This window comes from Macrobrachium nipponense, chromosome 36 (genome assembly GCF_015104395.2).
Source record: "Macrobrachium nipponense isolate FS-2020 chromosome 36, ASM1510439v2, whole genome shotgun sequence".
NCBI lineage: Eukaryota > Metazoa > Arthropoda > Malacostraca > Decapoda > Palaemonidae > Macrobrachium > Macrobrachium nipponense.
The window spans coordinates 65313360-65335962 of record NC_087220.1 but is presented as its reverse complement, the minus strand read 5'-3'; the positions used below and the strand labels follow the sequence as shown (position 1 = coordinate 65335962).

Genomic DNA, 22603 nt, shown 5'->3' with positions numbered 1-22603 from the left:
CAATCTTCTACATTTTTGGTGTTATATAAGTAAAAATTTTGAAAGCATCATGGAGGTATGTTTGCACTGCGCATGGCTAGACTTTAATTAACCTCTGTTTAATCTTAAAATATGACCTTAATTTCTAAATTTGTTCATGAAACTTACCTGTCAGATATATATATAGCTGTATTTTCCGAAGTCCGACAGAAATTAAAAAACTTACGACACACGTAGTGGGAGTCAGGTGGTTAGTACCCATTCCCGCCGCTGGGAGGCGGGTATCAGGAATCATTCCCATTTTCTATTCATAATTTTTCTGTCGCCGGTGTTGTAAACACAGTTTTCAGCACCTCCGTCTTGAATTTAGGAAACTTGGCTACTATAAGTACCCCTTTTTGATTTTTTGGTATCTTGACTTTTGGATCGGTGGCTAGGCACACGTTGATTGTGGATTTGATTGATTTTGGCTTGATTTCTCTTTAAATAAGATGTCTGGTTCTAGTTCGGCTAGCGCCAGGTTTTGTACCAAGAGTGATTGTCGAGGTAGGCTACTGAAAGCATCAGTGGACCCTCATACTTTGTGTAAGAGTTGCAGAGAGCATGATTGTATGTATGAAAGTCGCTGCAAGGAATGTGAGTGTCTTTCTGATTCTGGATGGAGAGCGTATGAGTCCTATCTGCGTAAGCTTGAACAGGATAGGTTAAGGAGGTCTTCCTCCAGGAGCGTTTCAGGTAAACGTCAGGAAGTTCATGTTTTTATGCATTCAACTTACCTGTCAGATATATACTTAGCTATAGACTCCGTCGTCCCCGATAGAAATTCGAATTTCGCGGCACACTCTACAGGTAGGTCAGGTGATCTACCGCCCCGCCGCTGGTGGCGGGAATAGGAATCATTCCCGTTTTCTAAGACAGATTTTCTCTATCGGCCGTGACAGCAACATTGTTGTTGTTACTCCTGATTTGATTTTCGTATTTTTTCATCGCTATTGATCTTCTAAGCCGGTTATTTTGGTGACGTATTGGATCTTTGGTTTGGCATACTCTTTCGTGAACTGTTTTTTGGACTTGGTTTTGGATATTTCTCATGATGTCGGATTCTAGCTTTACGGTTAGAAGACAGTGTGTAAATGAGGGATGCATGGTGAGGCTACCGAAAGCTTCGGTAGACCCTCACACAGTTTGTAAGGGGTGTAGAAGGAATGAATGTTCAATTTCTAACACCTGTGATGAATGTGTAAATATGAATGAGGAAGAATGGAAGAATTTAAATTCATATTTAAGGAAATTAGAGATGGATAGGGCTAGGAAGGCTTCCTCCAGAAGCGTAAGTAGGTCTCGCTCTAACGAGCCTATTAAATTAACACCTAACCCTAAACCTCTATCTTCTTCCTCTAGTACTAAGACTGCAAATCCGGCAACGGAAATTGCAGATCTTAAAGCTGCGCTACAAAGGATGGAACGTCAAATGCGGACGTTGAAAGGTAAGCACAGTGATAGTGAATTAAGTGTCCCTAGTGCAGTGGAGGGTGCGTCTGATCGGCTCTGTCTCGCTCCCAGGCCTAGACCTCTTCCAAGCTCACAGGCCCAGAGGAGAAGGAATGTCGAAAGCCTTACGGAGGTTACGGAGAATCCCCACCGATCAGGCGTCCCCTCGGCAGATTCTGTGACGACCCGAACTGCCAAGGATCGCTATCGAAAAAGCATCCTAAAGAAGTGTTTTTCTTCGTCAGATTCTTCACCGAATGTAAGGGGATGGAGTTCTGATGAACTGTCACGCCCCTTAAAGAGAAGTTGGAAGGCTCCAACTTTGGATTCAAGCCCTGAGCTTTTCTCCGATCTATCACCTTGTGAAAAGAAGAAAAGGAGATTGGTTCCTAAACGGAAATCGGAGTTTCCTTCCGCTTCTAGACATCCCTCACCTGAATCAGGGAAGGAAAAAGAGAGTGCGGCTGCAAAAATTATCCTAAATGTGCAGGAGCAACTTTCGGCCTTAGTAGGAGTTTTTACTAAGGAAACTCCCAGGAGAAAGGACTCTTTCCTTCCTATAAAGAAGACGAAGGGAAAGAAAGAAGAAACGGAAGTTTCGGCTTATACTCGGAGGAGTATGAAGAATGCGCCAAAAACGCCAACCTGGCGCAATGCGCCAGATGCGCCAGATGAGTTTGAGACTCCATACGAGTCAGAAGAGCCAGAAGCGCCAGATGCGCCATATGCGCCAGAAGAGCCAGCCTGGCGAAATGCGCCAGAAGCGCCAGATGCGCCAGAAGCGCCACCCTGCCGAAATGCGCCAGAGGCGCCGGATGCGCCAGAAGCGCCGGATGCGCCAGAAGCGCCGGATGCGCCAGAAGCGCCGGAAGCGCCACCCTGCCGAAATGCGCCAGAAGCGCCAGCTTGGCGCAAGGAATCACGAGCGCCAACCCGGCGCAATGAGCCACAAGTGACAAATAAGAGACGGACTTCTTCCAAAAGACAATTAAGCCAAGAGGATTTGTTTAGCTTTCGGAAGGATAAACCTTTACCTGACAAGGACTCTAGTTGTCGCACAAGCGGCCGTATTCCTTGTCAGGACATAGGTGGTTCCGGAGAAAGTGATAGGAGAGGACATCCTTCGTCTGACAGGAGAGAAAGGTGTCGCACAAGCGGCCATCGCTCTTGCCAGGAGAAGGATAAGGTCGTTTTGCAGGATCAACCTATCTCTCGTAGGGACGCAAGTTATCGCACAGGCGGTCGTCGTTCTTGCGAGAGTGGGGTGGATGTTGCAAGAGGCCAGTCTCCTACTGGAAATAAACAATCCTCTTCGGAATTGGATTTGGAAGAGATTTCGGACTCTGAAGATCACTCGGCTCCGGGTTTGTCAGATTACAAGACGCTGGCAGCCCACCTCTTACTTCAAGAGTTTGGGGACTCTTTAAGCCCTACTGCTCCCTCCTTCTCCAAGGTCCTTGTTTACAAGCACGAAGGTCCCGAAACAATCATCTTTTATTAAAATGAAGCCAACCATTTCCATGAACAAGGCTCTCCGATTCGTAGGAAATTGGTTGGAATCCAAGGAGAAGGCGGGGAAGACAGTCTTTACCTGCCCTCCTTCCAGACTATCAGGGAAGAAGGGAATTTGGTACGAGACGGGCAAACCACGGGGTCTAGCTCTCCCGTCCACTGCCGAAGCAGATTTTTCGAATCTGGTAGATTCGTCTAGGAGACAAGCCTTGTCATCAGCAAAGATCACATGGGGGACTTCTGAGATGGACCATCTCCTCAAGGGATTGTTTAATGTCTTAGAAGTTTTTAACTTCTTAGACTGGTCCCTTGGGGTGTTGGCCAAAAAGACACAAGAGGAGGAATCTCTTAGTCCAGAAGTCCTTCATAGTGTTCTTTCCTGTATGGACAAGGCGGTTCAGGATGGATCAGGAGAGGTGGCCTCTCTGTTTGGAACTGGTATTCTGAAGAAGAGAGTCTTATTTAGCTCTTTTCTGACGAAAGCAGTTACTCCTACTCAGAGGTCATCTCTTCTGTATGCTCCTCTGTCGGACCAATTGTTTCCTTCAAATCTTGTAAAAGATATTTCTCATTCTTTGACAGAAAAGGCCACACAAGATCTCTTGGCCCAATCTGCAAAGAAATCGAGGACTTTGGGTCCTATTAAGAGAGAGACTCGGGCTCCTCAACAGCCCTTTCGAGGAAGTACCTCGGCCAGACCCTCTTTTAAGAAGAGAGGAGTGCAGAAGAGAGGTAGGCCTTCCTTCAGACCTATCAAGAGAGCTAAATGAGACAACAGTCCTTCAAGCACCGGTAGGAGCCAGACTTCGGAAATTTTCCGAAGAATGGGCTCGGAGACAGGCAGAAATTTGGTCCCTTTCCGTGGTAACAAAGGGATATATGATCCCCTTTCGAGACAGACCTCCCTTGACTACGAACCCGAGGGAACTGTCAGCCCAATACAGGGACCCTGCCAAGAAAGAAGCATTATTGCAACTGGTAGAACAGATGTTGCAAAAGGAGGCCATCGAAGTGGTTCGGGATCCGCATTCCCGAGGATTCTACAACCGTCTTTTTCTGGTTCCGAAATCCTCGGGGGGGGTGGAGACCGGTCCTGGATGTGAGCGCATTGAACCGATTTGTGGAGAACACAAAGTTCTCTATGGAAACATCAAAATCGGTTCTTGCGGCTCTTCGTCCAGGAGATTGGATGGTCTCCTTAGATCTACAAGATGCATACTTTCATGTCCCCCTGCATCCATCATCGAAGAAATATCTCCGATTCATGATGCAGGGGAAAGTATACCAATTCAGAGCCCTATGCTTCGGCCTTTCAACGGCCCCTCAAGTGTTCACGAGGCTAATGATGAACGTTGCGAGATGGCTACATCTAGAGGGGATAAATATATCCCTTTATCTGGACGATTGGCTAATAAGAGCAAAATCGGAAATTCAGTGCTTGAAGGACTTGGAGAAGACTTTGAACTTGACAAAATCTCTGGACTGCTCGTGAACCTCGAGAAATCACAATTGATCCCCAGACAGAACATAGTCTATCTGGGGATACAGATGGATTCTCGGGGTTTTCGGGCGTTTCCATCTCAAGACAGAATTACTCGAGGCTTAGAAAAGATCTCGAACTTCTTAGGGAAAGAACGGACCTCGGCGAGGGAATGGCTCAGTTTGCTGGGCACCCTTTCCTCGTTAGAGCAGTTCATTTCCCTGGGAAGATTAAATCTCAGACCTCTGCAATTTTATCTAAAGAGGATGTGGAGTCAAAAGACAGGAGACTTGTCAGACGTTTTTCCCATCCAACAGGGGATAAAATCAGACCTAAAGTGGTGGTTAACCCCATTAACAAGGAACGAAGGGGTGTCCCTCTTGATTCGGAACCCTCACCGAGTGTTGTTTTCCGATGCCTCGGAAACAGGTTGGGGAGCAACACTGGGTCCAAAGGAAGTAGCAGGTGTTTGGACCAGACAACAAACTACTCTGCACATCAATGCGAAGGAACTCCTGGCAATTCATCTAGCCCTGGAATACTTCGAAGCGGAAGTCAGAGAGGCGGTAGTTCAAGTCAATTCCGACAACACCACAGCTCTGGCTTACATCCGGAATCAAGGGGGCACTCACTCTTTCTCTCTGAACGAAATAGCGAGAGCTCTATTAACCTGGACAGAGGAACGGGGCATTATTCTGCGTACAAGGTTTGTCCAAGGAGTAAAAAACCTAAGGGCAGACAGGTTGAGCAGAAAGAACCAGGTTCTCCCGACAGAGTGGATGCTCCACTCAGAAGTCTGCAGACAAATATGGTCACTCTGGGGGAGACCCCAGATCGACCTGTTTGCCACGTTCCTCTCCAGGAAAATAGACAACTTCTGCTCGCTAGAAGAAGATCCCAGAGCCACAGCGATCGATGCCTTCCTCATGGATTGGTCAGGCATAGATGCATACGCCTTTCCCCCATTCAAAGTGCTGGGGGAAGTAGTAAGAAAATTTGTGGCATCGGAAGGAATGAGAATGACTCTAATTGCTCCCTTTTGGCCTTCCCGAATCTGGTTCACAGAGGTACTGGAATGGACGGTGGACTTCCCCAGATCTCTACCAGACAGGACAGATCTGCTCAGACAACCCCACTTCGAGAGGTTCCACAAAAACATCCAAAGTCTCTCCCTGACTGCCTTTCGACTATCGAAAGACTGGTCAGAGCGAGAGGCTTTTCAAAGAAAGTGGCAACTTCAATTGCTAGAGCCCGCAGAGCCTCTACCCTGCGGGTCTACCAATCGAAGTGGGAAGTTTTCCGTAGATGGTGTAGGTCGAAGAAGCTGTCCTCTTCCAATACCTCTGTAACCGAAATCGCGGATTTTCTCCTCTTCTTAAGAGAAGAATCCAAATTGGCCGTATCAACTATCAAGGGATATAGGAGCATGCTCTCAGCTGTTTTTAGAAACAGAGGGCTGAATCTCGAGAATAATAAGGATCTTCATGATCTCATCAGGTCTTTCGAGACTAAGAAATTGAGATCATCGATTCCCCGAGTTGGAACCTGGACGTTGTCCTAAAGTTCTTGATGTCGGACAGGTTCGAACCTATAGATAAAATCTCATTCAGAGATCTTACTAGCAAATGCATATTCCTGTTGGCTCTAGCAACTGCTAAGAGGATCAGTGAATTGCATGCTTTGGACTCTCGGGTGGGATTTAGAAAAGACTCGGCTGTCATTTCTTTCCAGGATCTTTTCCTAGCGAAGAATGAGAACCCTTCTAAACCTTGGGCCTAGAAGTTTCGAAGTCAAGGGACTCTCTTCTCTGGTAGGAAGAGAGTTGGATCGGTCCCTTTGCCCAGTCAGGACCTTAAAATTTTATTTAGAAAAGAAGACACAGCTTCAGGGATGTCGACAAGGTCTTTGGTGTTCGGTAAGAAACCCCAAGAGACCGATGTCAAAGAACGCACTGGCATTCTTTGTCAGAAATATAATTACCGAAGCTCATAGGAATTGCCAAGAGAACTCTTTAAAGCTGCTGAGAGTGAAAGCTCACGAAGTCCGGGCTGTGGCAACTTCCCTTTCTTTACGAAGAATATGGCCATGAGAAACATTTTAACAGCAACTTATTGGAGGTGCAATTCAGTATTTGCATCCCACTATTTTAAAGGATGTTAGAATAACATACGATAAATGTTTCGCTCTTGGACCTTATGTATCAGCGGATACTATGCTGGGAAATGGAGCAGACGCTGATCCTTAAAATTTGTTTTTAATATTTTTAATAATTAGTTTTAATATTGTTGTTGAGTTGTGGGTTGCTTGAAAGGATGTTCGGGGATGACTCCTTTCAATCGTAGTACTAACCCCAATGAGGATCAGGTGATCGGGATTAGTGTCGTGCTCTATGATCATGCCAATAGGCAAGGTGTTTTGTCATGTAAGTGGATAGGACCCCATTGACAAAGATCCTAAGGTTCTGAAGCGTAAGTGGGTAAGACCCCGGTAACAGACCACCAAGAACTCTTAGCATGAGGTCACTACCTCTCTGAGGCTCTTGAAGCGATACGGGCTCCTAGGCAGTAGCCATGAAGTCTTTCGCTAACACAGGTAGGAATCAAGGTTTTTAATTTTATTACCTACAACATATGTTGTTTCCTGTCTATTTCAGTAGATTAGCTGTCTCTTACCCTCCGCCAAAGGTGCCAATCAGCTAAGTATATATCTGACAGGTAAGTTGAATGCATAAAAATGTTATTGTCATGATACAATAAAGTTTTATGCATACTTACCTGGCAGATATATACGGTGTATGGCCCACCCGACCTCCCCTCAGGAGACAGGTGGAAGAGAAAATCTGTCTTAGAAAACGGGAATGATTCCTATTCCCGCCACCAGCGGCGGGGCGGTAGATCACCTGACCTACCTGTAGAGTGTGCCGCGAAATTCGAATTTCTATCGGGGACGACGGAGTCTATAGCTAAGTATATATCTGCCAGGTAAGTATGCATAAAACTTTATTGTATCATGACAATAACATTTCTCCTACTAACCCTCCTTTAATCACTACTCCTAACCCTGTAGTGTTGCCTTCGGGCCCTGAATCAGTGTCTGTGGAGGGTAATACCTTACACTTATCTTAGAGTCGATTCGTAATTTAGAATCTAAAGTGCTCGCCTTAGAAGGCAAAAGTGAAGGTGCAAAGTGCAGTGACAGTGCTCCTTCGTTGGTGGAGGGTGCGTCAGATCGGCCCCATTTCGCCTCTAGGCCTAGACCGCTGCCGGACTCCCAGGTTTCAGGGAGAGGGCATGTCGAAAGCCGCAGGAGGGTTACGGGGAACGCCCACCGATCTGACGTGCCTTCGGCAGTATCTGTTGACGTTACACAGACTGCCAAGGAGCGTGCGCGTGCACGCCTCCTGAAAGAGTGTTTCTCTTCTTCAGAGGCTTCCTCCCCGCACAAGGGGTGGAGCTCTCATTCTATTTCACGCCCGCTGAAAAGGAGCGTTGGTGATCGTGACGCTTCACGTCCAGTTTTGGCTCTCGAGAGGCGATCATCGCCTGAGAGTGTGTTCGCAGCCTTCCCGCCACAGAAGAAGCGTAAGGAGTCATCGGATGCTGACTTTGTTGAGCGCCCCAGTCGCTCTCGAGCGCGTGCTACGGCAGTTTCTGGGAGAAGGAAGAAGGCGTCGCCCCCTCGCCCCTCGCCTTCTCACAGGATCAGCCCGTCACCTGACAAGGAATCCTCTCCTACTGAGAAGATCCTGCGCTCTTTGCAGCAACAGCTTACTGATGCTCTTGCTAAGAAAGGGACGCAACCACGTCCCAGGAGAAAGGATGACCGTCTTCCTGTGAAGAGCTCTAGAAGGTCTCCCTCTCCCTCTCCTCGCTCGTCTATCTCTCCACTTTCTTCGCCTGCTAGAGTTCGTGCGACTCCCCAGCGGCTCTCTGGAGAACGTGAAGAGGATTTTGCTCGCTCGGCGCATGAAGCGGTATTACCCGCTCCGTAAGCTTGCACGCTGGTGCGATGGAGATCGAATATTGCGTGAGCGCTTCCGGTGCAAGTTCACGTTCCTGACGCTCGGTCGGAAGCCAAGCGAACGCCAGTGGCATCTAAGAGTGCACCAGCTGAAGCAGAGCGCGCACGAGATGTTAAGCGCGCATTAGTAAATGTCATTCGCACGCCAGTGGACGCCAAGCGTGCGCCAGTGGACGCCAGCGGCGCGCGAGTGGACGCCAATCCCGCGCTAGTTGCAGCCAGGCGTGCGCCAGTGGACGCCAGGTATGCGCCAGTGGACGCCAGGTGTGCGCCAGTGGACGCCAGGTGTGCGCCAGCGGACGCTCGGGTGGACGAAGATGTGGAGTTTCGTCGCCTCCCACCTGTTTGTGATGAGACTTTGCAAGTTACTTCGGGTCTTAGAGATACGACCGGAGTTTCTTTTAATGAGTCAGCTTTACCTTCCACTTCACAGCAACGCGCCTCTTGGAAACTTAGACCAGATGGTCTTGGTCCAGCCTATTTGCCTCCAACTTCACCTGTGTCGGATGCAGAGGTTAGCGACGCTTCGGTTGAAGTGGATGATGATAAACCTTTGGCGGCAGTCTCTTCCGACTACCAGGTTTTGACCCGCCTTCTTCAATCAGAGTTTGGAGAGACGTTTCACCCGGAAGCTCCTCGCTCTCCTCCTTCACAACTTTCTTCTTCCAAGATCAACAAGGTCTCGGCATTCGTCAGAATGAAGAAGTCCCTTTCAACTAAGAGGGCTCTTCGTAAGGTCCATGACTGGATGGAGAAAAGGAAGTCCCAGGGAAAGACTTCTTTTGCCCTGCCACCTTCGAGACTTAGTGGGAAGGCTGGCATTTGGTATGAGACGGGAGAAGACGTAGGTATTAGACTTCCCTCGTCAGCCCAAGGAGACTTCGCCAGCATTGTGGATGCCTCAAGGAGGTCTCACCTGTCCTCTTCGAAAGTTTCCTGGTCAACTACGGAAATGGACTACCACCTTAAAGGCCTCTTTCGGACGTTAGAGGTCTTCAACTTTCTAGATTGGTGTTTGGGAGTTCTGGATGCCAAGTCTAGGAGTTCCGACTCGATTAGTCTGGGGGAGCTGTCCAGCGTAATGTCGTGTATGGACAAGGCCGTCAGAGATGGTTCGGAGGAGCTTACAGCTCACTTTTGCACAGGGCTCTTGAAGAAGAGATCCCTGTTTTGCAATTTTACAGCTAAATCTGTTTCTCCGTCACAGAAAGCAGACTTGCTCTTCGCTCCTTTTTCGGATCATCTCTTCCCCCAGGCTATGGTAAAAGACATTGCGACCAGTCTTCAGGAGAAGGCCACGCAAGATCTCCTCGCACAATCTTCAAGGAGACCTGCGGTTCCTTCGTCCTCGGGAGTTTCGATTCTCAAGAAATCGAAGCCCTTTCGAGGTAGTTCTTCCTCGAGACCAGCCCCTCGAGGAAGAGGCACGTCCAGAGGCAGAGCCACTGCGCTGGCCAAGAACAAGAAGTGAAGCAGAAGTCCTTCAGTCACCGGTTGGAGCCAGGCTTCAGCTTTTTGCGCAAGCCTGGGAAGAGAGAGGTGCGGACAAATGGTCCGTGGACATCTTAAAGAAGGGTTACCGGATCCCGTTCCTGAAACCACCCCCGCTGTATACGACACCCAGGGACATGTCTCCTTCCTATCGGGGAGAAAAGCAACAAGTGCTTTACGATCTGTTAGATCAGATGATCGTGAAACACGCCGTAGAACAGGTCTCCGACTTGAATTCCCCTGGATTTTACAACAGACTGTTCCTGGTGCCAAAGCAGTCGGGGGAATGGCGACCGGTACTCGATGTCAGCAACCTGAACCTCTTTGTCATCAAGCAGAGGTTCAAGATGGAGACACCTCAGTCAGTGATGGGAGCCTTGAGACCGGGGGATTGGATGGCTTCACTAGATCTCCAGGACGCGTATTTCCACGTCCCCATCCACCCTCAGTCCAGGAAATACCTGCGGTTTGACCTGAAAGGAAAAGTGTTTCAATTCAGGGCTCTCTGCTTTGGACTCAGCACTGCTCCCATGGTATTCACCCTACTGATGAAGAACATTGCGAGGTGGCTTCATCTTTCCAATGTCAGGATCTCTCTCTACCTGGACGACTGGCTCGTACGAGCCTCCTCGAAAGACCGGTGTCTGGAGGACCTTCACACGACTTTGGCGTTAACGAAGTCCCTGGGGTTCTTCTGGTGAACCTCGAAAAGTCACATCTGACCCCTTCTCAGTCTTTAGTCTATCTGGGGATTCAGATGGACTCAGTGGCTTTTCGGGGGGCTTTTCCGTCCCAGGGGCGACAACTAGATTGCCTAAGCAAAGTGTCAACCTTTCTGGGGAAGGAATCATGCTCGGTGAGGGAATGGATGAGTCTGCTGGGGACCATTTCCTCACTGGAGAAGTTTGTTTCCCTAGGGAGGTTGCACCTCAGACCTCTTCAATTCTTCCTTGCCGACAATTGGAAGCACCAAAACACTTTGGATTCGATTCTGGTGTTATCAGAAGAGGTAAAGGAACACCTAAGATGGTGGACCGACCCCTTTGAAGCTCGCAGAGGGTCTTTCCCTCAAGCTTCAGAACCCCGACCTAGTGTTGTTTTCCGACGCGTCTTCCACGGGGTGGGGAGCAACACTGGGGGGGAAGGAAGTGTCAGGCACCTGGAGAGGGGAACAGGTGTCCTGGCACATAAACCTCAAGGAGCTGGCAGCAGTTCATCTGGCGCTCCAGTTCTTTCAGAACGAAGTCTCCGGCAATGTGGTGCAGATCAACTCGGACAACACCACAGCCCTGGCATACCTCAAGAAACAGGGAGGAACCCACTCTCGATCCCTGTTCTTCCTTGCAAAGGAAATCCTGTTATGGGCGAAGGCACACGACGTCTCTTTACTGACGAGATTCATATCAGGGGTAGAAAACGTCCGTGCAGATCTGCTCAGTCGACAAGGTCAACTTCTGCCGACGGAGTGGACTCTTCATCAGGAAATATGCCAGAGGTTGTGGAAGTTATGGGGATGTCCTCTCGTAGACATCTTCGCAACTTCCAGGACAACGAGACTCCCGCTGTACTGCTCTCCAGTTCTAGACCCAGGAGCAGTAGCAGTAGACGCCCTTCTTTGGGACTGGACGGGACTAGACGTATATGCCTTTCCCCCGTTCAAGGTCCTAGGGGAAGTGATAAGAAAATTCGCGGCATCAGAGGGAACGAGGATGACTCTCATCGCCCCCTTCTGGCCAGCGACCGACTGGTTCACAGAGGTCATGTCCTTTCTTGTAGACTTTCCGAGGACTCTGCCTCCAAGGATAGATCTACTCAAACAGCCCCACTTCGAGAGGTATCACAAAAACCTCCCCGCTCTGAGTCTGACTGCGTTCAGACTATCCAGAAGTTGGCCAGAGCGAGGGGTTTTTCAAGACCTGTGGCGAAAGCAATCGCAACGGCAAGAAGACCTTCTTCTATTGCCGTATACCAATCCAAGTGGGCTGTTTTCCGGAGCTGGTGCAGGAAGAAAGACATTTCCTCCACCTCTACCTCTGTGAGCCAGATCGCAGACTTCCTTCTCTACTTGAGAAATGAAGTTCGCTTAGCGGTACCTACGATAAAAGGCTACAGAAGTGTGCTTTCTGTAGTCTTTAGGCATAGAGGACTGGACTTAGCCAACAACAGAGACCTTCATGATCTTCTTAAGTCTTTCGAGACTTCGAAGGTACCTCAACCAAGAGTCCCTTCTTGGAATTTAGACATTGTTCTAAAGTTTTTGATGTCCAGTAATTTTGAACCGCTCAACTTAGCTTCGCTTAGAAACCTTACAAGGAAGACACTTTTTCTAACTGCTCTGGCGACGGCGAAGAGAGTTAGTGAGATCCAGGCTATAAGCAAGCATGTTGGGTTTAAGAACTCGGATGCGGTTTGTTCTTTAAGCCCTATGTTCTTAGCAAAGAACGAAAACCCGTCCAACCCTTGGCCCAAGACATTTGAAATCAAGGGTTTGACAGAGATCGTGGGTAATGAGCCAGAGAGAGTCCTGTGCCCTGTCAGGGCTCTCAAATTCTATTTAGACAGAACGAAGGACTGTAGAGGACCTTCGGGCAACTTGTGGTGCTCGGTTAAGAAGCCCGATCTTCCCATGTCAAAGAACGCGCTTTCTTTCTTCTTGAGAGACACCATTAAGGAAGCTCATTCCACATGTAGTGATAGTGACATGAAGCTTTTAAAAGTGAATGCCCACGAGGTGAGGGCTATTTCGACCTCGATAGCCTTTCACAGAAATATGGCACTCAGTGACATTTTGAGTGCCACATATTGGCGGAGCAACTCGGTGTTCGCTTCACACTACCTGCGGGAGGTGAAAGCGACATACGAACATTGCTCGTCGCTTGGACCATACGTCGCTGCAGACACTGTTTTGGGGGCAGGAGGTAGCACTCATCCTTTCCTTTAGTGGTTAGATGAGCTTTTAATTGTGTGTGCTTTTTGGTTGTGGGGTTGACCGCCCGAGGCGGATCTCCCTTCTTTAGTCTAGTTTAGTGGTATACCTTTGGTAGACTAGGCCAGGTGGTTTTTTACTTCGTTGCCCTCAGTGTATGGTCAATGGTCTAGTCACATCGTGGTCACGCCCCCTCCCCCGTTGACAGATCATCTTGAGTGCACCAGCTATATAGGTCTCTACCTCGCTGGCAACTCTTATAGCACAAGCAGACTTACGCGGCAGTAACCACGAAGTCAGCTATGCTAACAGGTAAGGAATCAAGATATCATTTATCTGCATATATATGTTTCCTAAAATCTTCTATTCTGTCTACTCCCACCACCAAAGGTGGGATTCAGCTATATATATATCTGACAGGTAAGTTTCATGAACAAAATGATATTGTAATGATACAATTAAGTTTGTTCATACTTACCTGGCAGATATATATAATTAAGTACCCACCCACCTCCCCTCAGGAGACAGTGGAAATAAAAATTATGAATAGAAAATGGGAATGATTCCTGATACCCGCCTCCCAGCGGCGGGAATGGGTACTAACCACCTGACTCCCACTACGTGTGTCGTAAGTTTTTTAATTTCTGTCGGACTTCGGAAAATACAGCTATATATATATCTGCCAGGTAAGTATGAACAAACTTAATTGTATCATTACAATATCATTTTGGAGAAAATACTTACTTCAAAAGGATAGTAGAGGTCTCAAGCTGTTGCTCTCACCACTGATGACTCGTGACTGGTGCCTATCTCCGGTGTCAGGACGTGTTAAAGTACTTTTCGGAGGGTGGATCCACACTCGGTGAAAACTGGATCAGTTGGTCCAGTCGGTAGTTTCCCCTAGAGTGGTAAAACAGTTTTTCTCTTGCAAATAGGTTCATAAAATTCGGGAGATCACATGAAGAACAGATTTTATTCTTTTACACTGCATGTTATATATTTTGTGTTGTAATATGCAAAACAATGTAAAGTAGGTGGTTGTGAATGCCAAAATAGTGTTTTCAAGTGTCAAAATGCACAAGCAAAGTCACTCAGCAGAGATGATGTTCAGTTGCATTGACAGATTTGCTTTGTTTTTGCATTCCACAGTAACCTGCAGTGAATATGGAATTAATTATGGTTGACTTGTCTGCAGAATTAAAAAAAAATGAACATTAACAAACTGTGGGAATCCTGAAAAAAAAATATTGTTTTGTTCATGAAACTTACCTGTCAGATATATATATAGCTGTATTTTCTGACGTCCGACAGAATTTCAAAACTCGCGGCACACGTAGTGGGCGGCCAGGTGGTAGTACCCATTCCCGCCGCTGGGAGGCGGATATCAGGAACCATTCCCATTTTCTATTCATATTTTTTCTGTCGCCGGTGCTGGAAACAACTGTTTGCAGTACCTCCGTCTAGGATTTTTGGATTATCTCGCTTAAAATTATCTGGATTGACTTTTGGTATCGACTCTGGATTGTTGGATTGGCACGCGTAATAGTGGATTGGTTTTTGATTTTGGATTGGCTTTTCTGTGTACATGATGTCGGGATCAAGTACAGGGAGTTTCAGAGTGTGTGTGAGGAGTGAATGTAAGGTGAGGCTTCTTTAACCTTCAGTTGATCCTCACACAGTTTGTATGGAATGCAGGGGGCATGTTTGTTTGGTTGATGATCGGTGCAATGAATGCAGGGATTTGTCAGATGATAAATGGAAGATGTATGAGACCTATCGGCGTAAATTGGAGCGTGATAGAGTCAGGAGGTCTTCCTCCAAGAGCAGTTCTACAAAAGGTAAGGAATGTAATATTTCTCCTCCTCTAACACCGGTAGATTTTGTTCAACCTAATCCTGTGTTGTTGCCTTCGGGCCCTATTGCTGTGTCTGGAGAAGGTAATGCCCTTTCTCTGATTCTCGAGTCTATTCGCGCTCTTGAATCTAAAGTGTTGGCCTTAGAAACTGGCCCTGTGAAAGTTTGTGATCGTGCCCCTAGTGTTGTGGAGGGGGCGTCAGATCGGCCCCATAATGCCTCTAGGCCTAGACCTCTATCGGACTCCCGGGACTCAGGGAGTTGGTGTGTCGAAAGCCGCCAAGAGGGTTACGGGGGCTCCCCACCGATCTGGCGTCCCTTCGGCAGGCCTTGTTGCTAAGTCCCAGGCTGTCAAGGAGCGCGCACGGGCGCGCGTCCTGAAGGATTGCTTTTCGTCCTCCGAAGCGTCCTCCCCGCGCAAGGGGTGGAGCGCTCGGAGAGACTCTCGTCCGCTGAAAAGGACTTTTCGTTTTGAGGACGCTTCAGCTCCTTATCACCGCTTTCTTTCAAAGTGACGTTTTATGACGCTTTCCCTCCTCAGAAGAGAGGTAGAGTCTCAACCGACGAGGACGCTGGGTTACGCGCACGGCGTGTTCCCCTGAGAAGCAGGGTCAGTCCTGCTCCTTCTACTTCATCACCTACGAAGAAAATCCTTTTGTCCCTTCAGGACCAGATTTCGTCTCTCATGGCTCAAAGGACTCGCCCAGCAGCAGTCGAGCCTAAGCGGAGAAAGGACGTCAGCCTGCCCGTCAAGAGGACGAAGCAGTCTCCTCTCTCGTCTCGTTCGTCTCTCTCTCCTCCTCCGGATCGTCACCGTTCTCGTTCTCCTGGTAGATCTTACGCTCAGCAGGACGCTTTGCGCTTTCGACAGGACGCTTGCTACGCGAAGCAGGACGCTTTTGAGGACGCTCGGCAGGACGCTCTCCGTTCAAAGCAGGACGCTTTTCGGACAAGGCAGGACGCTTTTGAAAAGCAGGACGCTTTTGAGGACGCTCAGCAGGACGCTTTCCTTGCTAAGCAGGACGCTTTTGGCGCCTCTCGTCAGGAAGCTCGTGCTTCCTCTCGTAGGGACGTGTCTAATAGTAAGACAGTCCCCGTCGTTTCAAAGGACGCTCAACGCTCACAAGACGTCCGTCCTTCAACAAGTTTTAAGGATTGTCGTAAGGACGAGTCCGTGCCTGAAGCGGTAACTTCTAAACAGCGGAAGTCTTTGTTTAGACCTAAGCCTGCTGGACGTACGCCCTCTCCGGATGGACGATCTCCAGTTCCTCTTAGAGAAGAAGGGGAACATAGTAGTCCAGCGAGTTCAGTCGAAGAGGAACCTCCTGTAGCTTCGTCTGTCTCAGACTATAAGGTTCTTGTGCGGCTGTTACGTTCGTCCTTCGGGGATAAGTTTCAGCCGGCAGCCCCTAGGTCTCCTCCCTCTCAACTTTTGTCTTCTAAGTCAGTCAAGACTCCTGAGTTTGTCGAGATGAAGACGTCGCTTTCAACCAAGAGGGCTTTCAAGAAGCTCCAAGACTTTATGTCTCGAAGGAAGGACCAGGGCAAGACCACTTTCGCCCTTCCTCCCTCTAGACTCTCCGGGAAAGGAGGCATTTGGTATGAAACCAAGGAGGACGTGGGGGTGAAGGTTCCTTCGTCCGCACTTGGGGACTTCTCCAGCTTAGTAGACGCCCAGAGGAGGTCCCTCTTATCATCTGCAAAGGTGTCCTGGACTCCTGCGGAGACGGACCACCACTTGAAAGGACTGCTGCGCACGTTGGGAGTCTTCAATTTCTTAGACTGGTGCTTGGGAGTTTTGGACCTTCAGTCTAGAAGCCCTGATTCTCTCAGTCTGGGGGAGCTGTCCAGCGTGTTGTCATGTATGGACAAGGCCGTCAGGGATGGTTCGGAAGAGCTGGTTTCTCATTTTGGAACAGCTTTCCTGAAGAAAAGAGCTCTTCTTTGTAATTTTACCGCAAAGTCGGTTTCTCCCGCTCAGAAAGCGGAATTGTTCTTTTCGCCTCTTTCGGACCATCTCTTCCCCCAGGCTATGGTGAAAGATCTTGCGACTAGTTTGCAGGAGAAGGCGACCCAGGACCTCTTGGCACAGTCTTCAAGGCGCCCAGCAGTTCCTTCTACATCTTCGTTCGTGAGACCCCCGAAGAAAGTCAAACCCTTTCGCGGAGCACCCCCCTTGAGAGCAGCTCCTCGAGGGAGAGGTTTTTCAAGAGGAAGAGCTTCATTTAAGCCAAAAACAACCAAATGAAGATCTTGTCCTTCAGACGCCAGTCGGGGCCAGACTGAAGTTCTTTGCGGAGGCATGGAGGCAGAGAGGGGCGGACCCTTGGACTCTCAAGATCGTAGAGCAAGGGTACAAGATCCCCTTTTTACATCCTCCTCCTCTAACATCAACTCCCAGAGACCTCTCTCCGTCTTATCAGGGAGAGAAGAAAAGCATCCTTTTCGATTTCTTTTAGACCAGATGGTTCCGAAAAAAGGAGAGGTGGAGCAAAGTCGTGGACCTGGGGTCACCGGGCTTCTACAACAGGATTTTCCTGGTGCCGAAGCAGTCAGTCGTCGGGTTGGCGCCCAGTCCTGGATGTGAGCAGGCTCAATCTTTTTGTGGAGAAAAACAAGTTCAAGATGGAGACGCCTCAGTCAGTGCTAGGAGCCTTGAGACCTGGCGACTGGATGGTGTCTCTAGACCTGCAGGACGCGTACTTTCACGTCCCCGTCCACCCTCTTTCAAGGAAGTACCTGAGATTCGTCGTAGGCAACAGGTTTTGGCAATTCAGAGCCCTTTGTTTCGGTCTCAGCTCGGCCCCGATGGTTTTTACAGTAATAATGAGGAATGTAGCGAGGTGGCTGCATTCTTCAGGGATCAGGATATCTCTATACCTCGACGATTGGCTGATCAGAGCGTCGTCGAGAAGAAAATGTCTGGAGGACCTTCAATCAACGTTAGCCCTAGCAAAGTCCCTGGGCCTTTTAGTCAATTCCGAAAAGTCACATCTGACCCCGACACAGTTCATCGTGTATCTGGGGATTCAGATGGATTCAGTGGCTTTTCGGGTGTTTCCATCCCAGGAACGTCAGCAGCTAGGCTTAGAGAAAGTCTCAGCCTTCCTAGGGAGAGAGGCTTGCTCGGCGAGGGAATGGATGAGTCTGCTGGGCTCCATTTCCTCGCTGGAAAAGTTTGTCTCCTTGGGAAGACTGCACCTCAGGCCTCTTCAATTTTTCCTAGCGGAAGAATGGAAAGCCAAGGAGGACCTGAATGCGATCCTAAGGATCTCAAAACCAGTGAAAGACCACTTAAGATGGTGGCTCGACCCTCAGAAGTTGCAAGAGGGCTTATCCCTAAATCTTCTGAGCCCCGACCTAGTGTTGTTCTCAGACGCTTCCATTTCCGGTTGGGGAGCAACACTAGGAGGGGAGGAAGTGTCAGGCTCCTGGAGAGGGGAACAGGTAGCCTGGCACATCAATGTGAAGGAACTGGCAGCGATCTTCCTGTCGCTGCAGTTCTTCGAAGGCAAAGTGTCAGGCAAGGTCATTCAAGTCAACTCGGACAGCACCACAGCCCTTGCATATCTGAAGAATCAGGGAGGAACTCACTCCCGATCCTTTTTCTCCTAGCAAGGGAAGTTCTGCTATGGGCAGACGTAAGGCAGATCAAGATCCTGACAAGATTCGTCGCAGGGGTACAGAACGTCAGGGCGGACCTTTTCAGTCGTCAAAATCAAATTCTGCCAACAGAGTGGACCTTGCACCAGGAAGTCTGTCAGCAACTATGGAGACTGTGGGGACGTCCTCTAGTCGACCTGTTCGCCACGTCGAGGACGAAGAGGCTTCCTCTCTATTGCTCCCCGGTCCTGGATCCAGGAGCAATTGCGGTGGATGCGTTGCTCTGGAGCTGGACAGACTTAGATCTTTACGCCTTTCCCCCATTCAAGATCATGGGGGAAGTCATGAGGAAGTTCGCAGCTTCAGAAGGGACAAGGTTGACTCTGATTGCCCCGATGTGGCCAGCAAGAGAATGGTTCACAGAGGTCATGACTTTCCTTGTGGACTTCCCAAGAACGTTGCCCTCACTTCAAAAGGTATCACCAAAACCTCTCCGCTCTGGCTCTGACTGCGTTCAGACTATCAAAAAGTTGGCCAGAGCGAGAGGCTTTTCGAAAGCAGCTGCGAGAGCAATCGCTAATGCTAGAAGAGCCTCTTCACGAGCTGTCTACCAATCAAAGTGGGCCTCCTTCAGGGCATGGTGCAAAAAGGAAGGAATTTCCTCCTCCACGACCTCTGTGAACCAGATAGCAGATTTCTTGCTTTACTTAAGAAATGTGCAGAAATTGGCAGTCCCTACAATTAAGGGTTATAGGAGTATGTTGTCGGCCGTTTTTCGACACAGAGGACTGGACCTCTCTGACAACAAGGATCTCCACGATCTCTTAAGGTCGTTCGAAACCTCCAAGATTCCACAGGCAAGACCACCCTCATGGAATCTCGATGTGGTTCTTAAACATCTAATGTTAAGTCCCTTTGAGCCTCTCCACGAAGCTTCTCTACGGAACTTGACGAAGAAAGAAAGCGCTTTTCCTAACTTCTCTGGCGACGGCGAAGAGAGTTAGTGAAATCCAAGCGTTCAGTAGCCTAGTGGGCTTCAAGGGGGACAACGCTGTCTGCTCGTTGAGCCCAACTTTCTTGGCTAAAAATGAGAACCCGTCTAATCCTTGGCCCAAGAGCTTTGAGATCAAAGGTATGTCGGGTCTCGTGGGTCAAGAACCAGAGAGAGCCCTGTGCCCTGTCAGGGCTCTCAAGTTCTATGTTCATAGAACTAAAGAGATAAGAGGTCCCTCAGGTAATCTCTGGTGCTCGGTGAAAAGACCAGATTTGCCGTTGTCGAAGAATGCTGTGGCTTTCTTTTTGAGGGACGTCATTAAAGAGGCTCATTCATCTTGCCAGAAGTCTGATTTGAGCCTCTTTAAAGTGAAAGCTCATGAAGTCAAAGCCGTAGCTACTTCTCTTGCCTTCCAAAGGAATATGTCTATCAAAGATATCCTTGATAGCACCTTTTGGAGGAGCAATTCCGTATTCGCCTCACATTACCTCCGGGATGTGAGAACGATTTACGAGAACTGTAGTTCTTTGGGGCCATACATTTCGGCAGACACAGTTTTGGGGGCTGAAGGTAGCTCTCTCCCTATCCCTTAGCTTAGTTTAGGTTAGTTTTATTGTTGTGTTTTTGGTTGATGGTGAGATCTTCTGTGGAAATCTCCCATTCTTTAGTTTAACTGTCAGGGGTTTTTTGGTTATTTGGTCAGGTGGTGGTCGGTTGCTGTGTTACTCCCATATGTTTGGCTCGATGGTCTTGTCACGTTGAGGTCACGTCCCCGTTGACAGAGTATCCAGAGTGCACCAGCACTACAGGTCTACACCTGGCTGGCAACTCTGATAAAAGCAGAAGCAGGCTTAAGTGACAGTAATCACAGAGTCTACTTTGCTAACAGGTAAGGAACCAAGAAGTACATCATTTACTTAATTTAAGTTTCCTAAAAATCCTATTTTGTCTCTTCCCACCATCCGAAGGTGGGATTCAGCTATATATATATCTGACAGGTAAGTTTCATGAACAAAATGTTATTGTTATAATACAATTAAGTTTGTTCATACTTACCTGGCAGATATATATAATTAGAGTGCCCACCCTCCTCCCCTCAGGAGACAAGGGTCATGAATAAAATATGAATAGAAAATGGGAATGGTTCCTGACGCCCGCCTCCCAGCGGCGGGAATGGGTACTACCACCTGGCCGCCCACTACGTGTGCCGCGAGTTTTGAAATTCTGTCGGACGTCAGAAAATACAGCTATATATATATCTGCCAGGTAAGTATGAACAAACTTAATTGTATTATAACAATAACATATTTTTAGGATCCAATTGGTTTTTACAGGGGAATTATCATGATTGGTCATAGACAGTGGTATTGAAAAAAAATGTTTTGTTTACTTTTTTTATATTTTATTTCAGAGTATTTGAAGCAGAGGAAAATTTCATCTGATCCTAACTAGGATTGAGTAGTGTTGTACATAGAACATCCCGTGAAAATGGAAGCTGAAAAATCATTGCTGTTAATCAAAGACGAGAAGGAGAATTTGGTAGATGATCTTACAGAAAACAAAGATGGAGGCTCTTTATTTACAGATCCTTTCTCAGAAGTGAAGGCAGAGCCAGAATTTATATACTGTAGTGAATTTGATATAGACTCTTCATCCCAGTGTATGAAGTGCGAGGATGACTCTAAAATCTTTGATGAAGAAAGTGAAAAAGAGGTTATTTCAGAAGACACTGGACATTTGGATATAGCAGAGGATTCTCACATACCATTCGTATCATGTGGAATATTGTATGATGATAATTTGTCTAAAGAGACTGACAAAAATAACTTCAAAGCTTTGGAAGTGTTTTTAAAGACAACCAACAGTGCAAGGAAGATACTAACTTGTGCTGAATGCCAAAGGACATTTTCTCAGAAGTGTGATCTGAAAGCCCACATGAGATCACATACAGGAGAGAAAATAGAGAAACCATACTTATGCTCTGTATGTCAAAAAAGTTTTCCATACCCAAGTCATCTCACAATACACATGAGAACTCATACAGGAGAGAAACCATTCACTTGCTCTGTATGTCAAAGAAGTTATAGTGATTCAAGTAACCTCAGATCACACATGAGATCTCATACAGGAGAGAGACCATTCACCTGCTCTGCATGTCAAAGAGGTTTTTTTGTGTCAAGTACTCTCAAAAAACACATGAGAACTCATACAGGAGAGAAACCATTCACTTGCTCTGTATGTCAAAAAAGTTTTTATGCCTCGAGCGATCTCAAAATACATATGAGAATTCATACTGGTGAGAAACCACATACTTGCTCTGTATGTAAAAGAGGTTTTTCATGCTCAAGTCATCTAAAAAACCACATGAGAACCCATACAGGAGAGAAACCATTTGTTTGCCCTACATGTCAAAGAAGTTTTTCTGTCTTAGGTAATCTCCAAAAACACATGAGAACTCATACGGGAAAGAAACCATTCACTTGCTCTTTATGTCAAAGAAGTTTTTCTGAATCATGCAATCTCAAAAAACACATGAGAACTCATACATGATAGAAACTGTTCATTTACTCTTATATGTCAGAGAAGTTTTTCTTTCATAGGTAATCTCAAAACCCACTTGAAAAACTAATACAGGGTAGAAACCACTCACTTGCTCTGTATGTGAAGGACGTTTTTCTTGTTCGATTCGTCAGTAAACAGACAATGTATACGTACTTGATCTTTGTCCAAGTAGTTTTTCTAATTCTGAAATTCTCTAAGTACACATTGGAAATCATTGTAGAGAGAGGGCATTCTCTGGTCCTAATGTAAAATATTTTAGGCAGTTTCAAATACTTTGAGATTACCCATGAAAATTTTTATAATACATATAGGCCAATTTAATGTACTGAATGCCAAAAAGCTTTTGATTATTTCTCTGCTCTCAGAAACGTTATGAGAACCCATATTGGAGAGAAGCCATTCACTTCTCGTGAATGGCAAAGGAGATTTTATTGTAGTGTCTTACCGAACAATTATACAGCCGTGATTTCCACGAGCGGCAGGAGACTAAATTCAAATTTAGCGCGTAGGCGTCGCCAACACTGGTGGTGATGACGTCATCTCCCTCCACTCGCGGGAGAACCAGTTACAACTGCCCAGGTGAATCCAATTCTTTTCCTGCTGGCGTCCGGTGAACATCGGTGGTCGGTGCGATTGGATGACTTTGCTTTGCTTTTTTCTATTGGATTTGATCTTCGGAATTGGTGAAGTA

At 47.5% G+C, this 22603-nt stretch overlaps 1 protein-coding gene across 2 annotated transcripts in view; it reads left to right on the top strand.

Moving 5' to 3' along the window:
* The window catches only part of LOC135203804 (gastrula zinc finger protein xLCGF3.1-like), a 124415-nt gene extending 102018 nt beyond the window's left edge, over positions 1-22397 (top strand). For both annotated transcript variants that reach the window (XM_064233780.1, XM_064233779.1), the window contains exon 2: positions 20762-22397. In XM_064233780.1, the coding sequence (XP_064089850.1) occupies positions 20839-21900 (1062 nt within the window). In that variant the 5' untranslated portion in view covers positions 20762-20838 and the 3' untranslated portion in view covers positions 21901-22397. The remainder of the gene's footprint in view (positions 1-20761) is intronic.
* Positions 22398-22603: the final 206 nt, after the last annotated feature.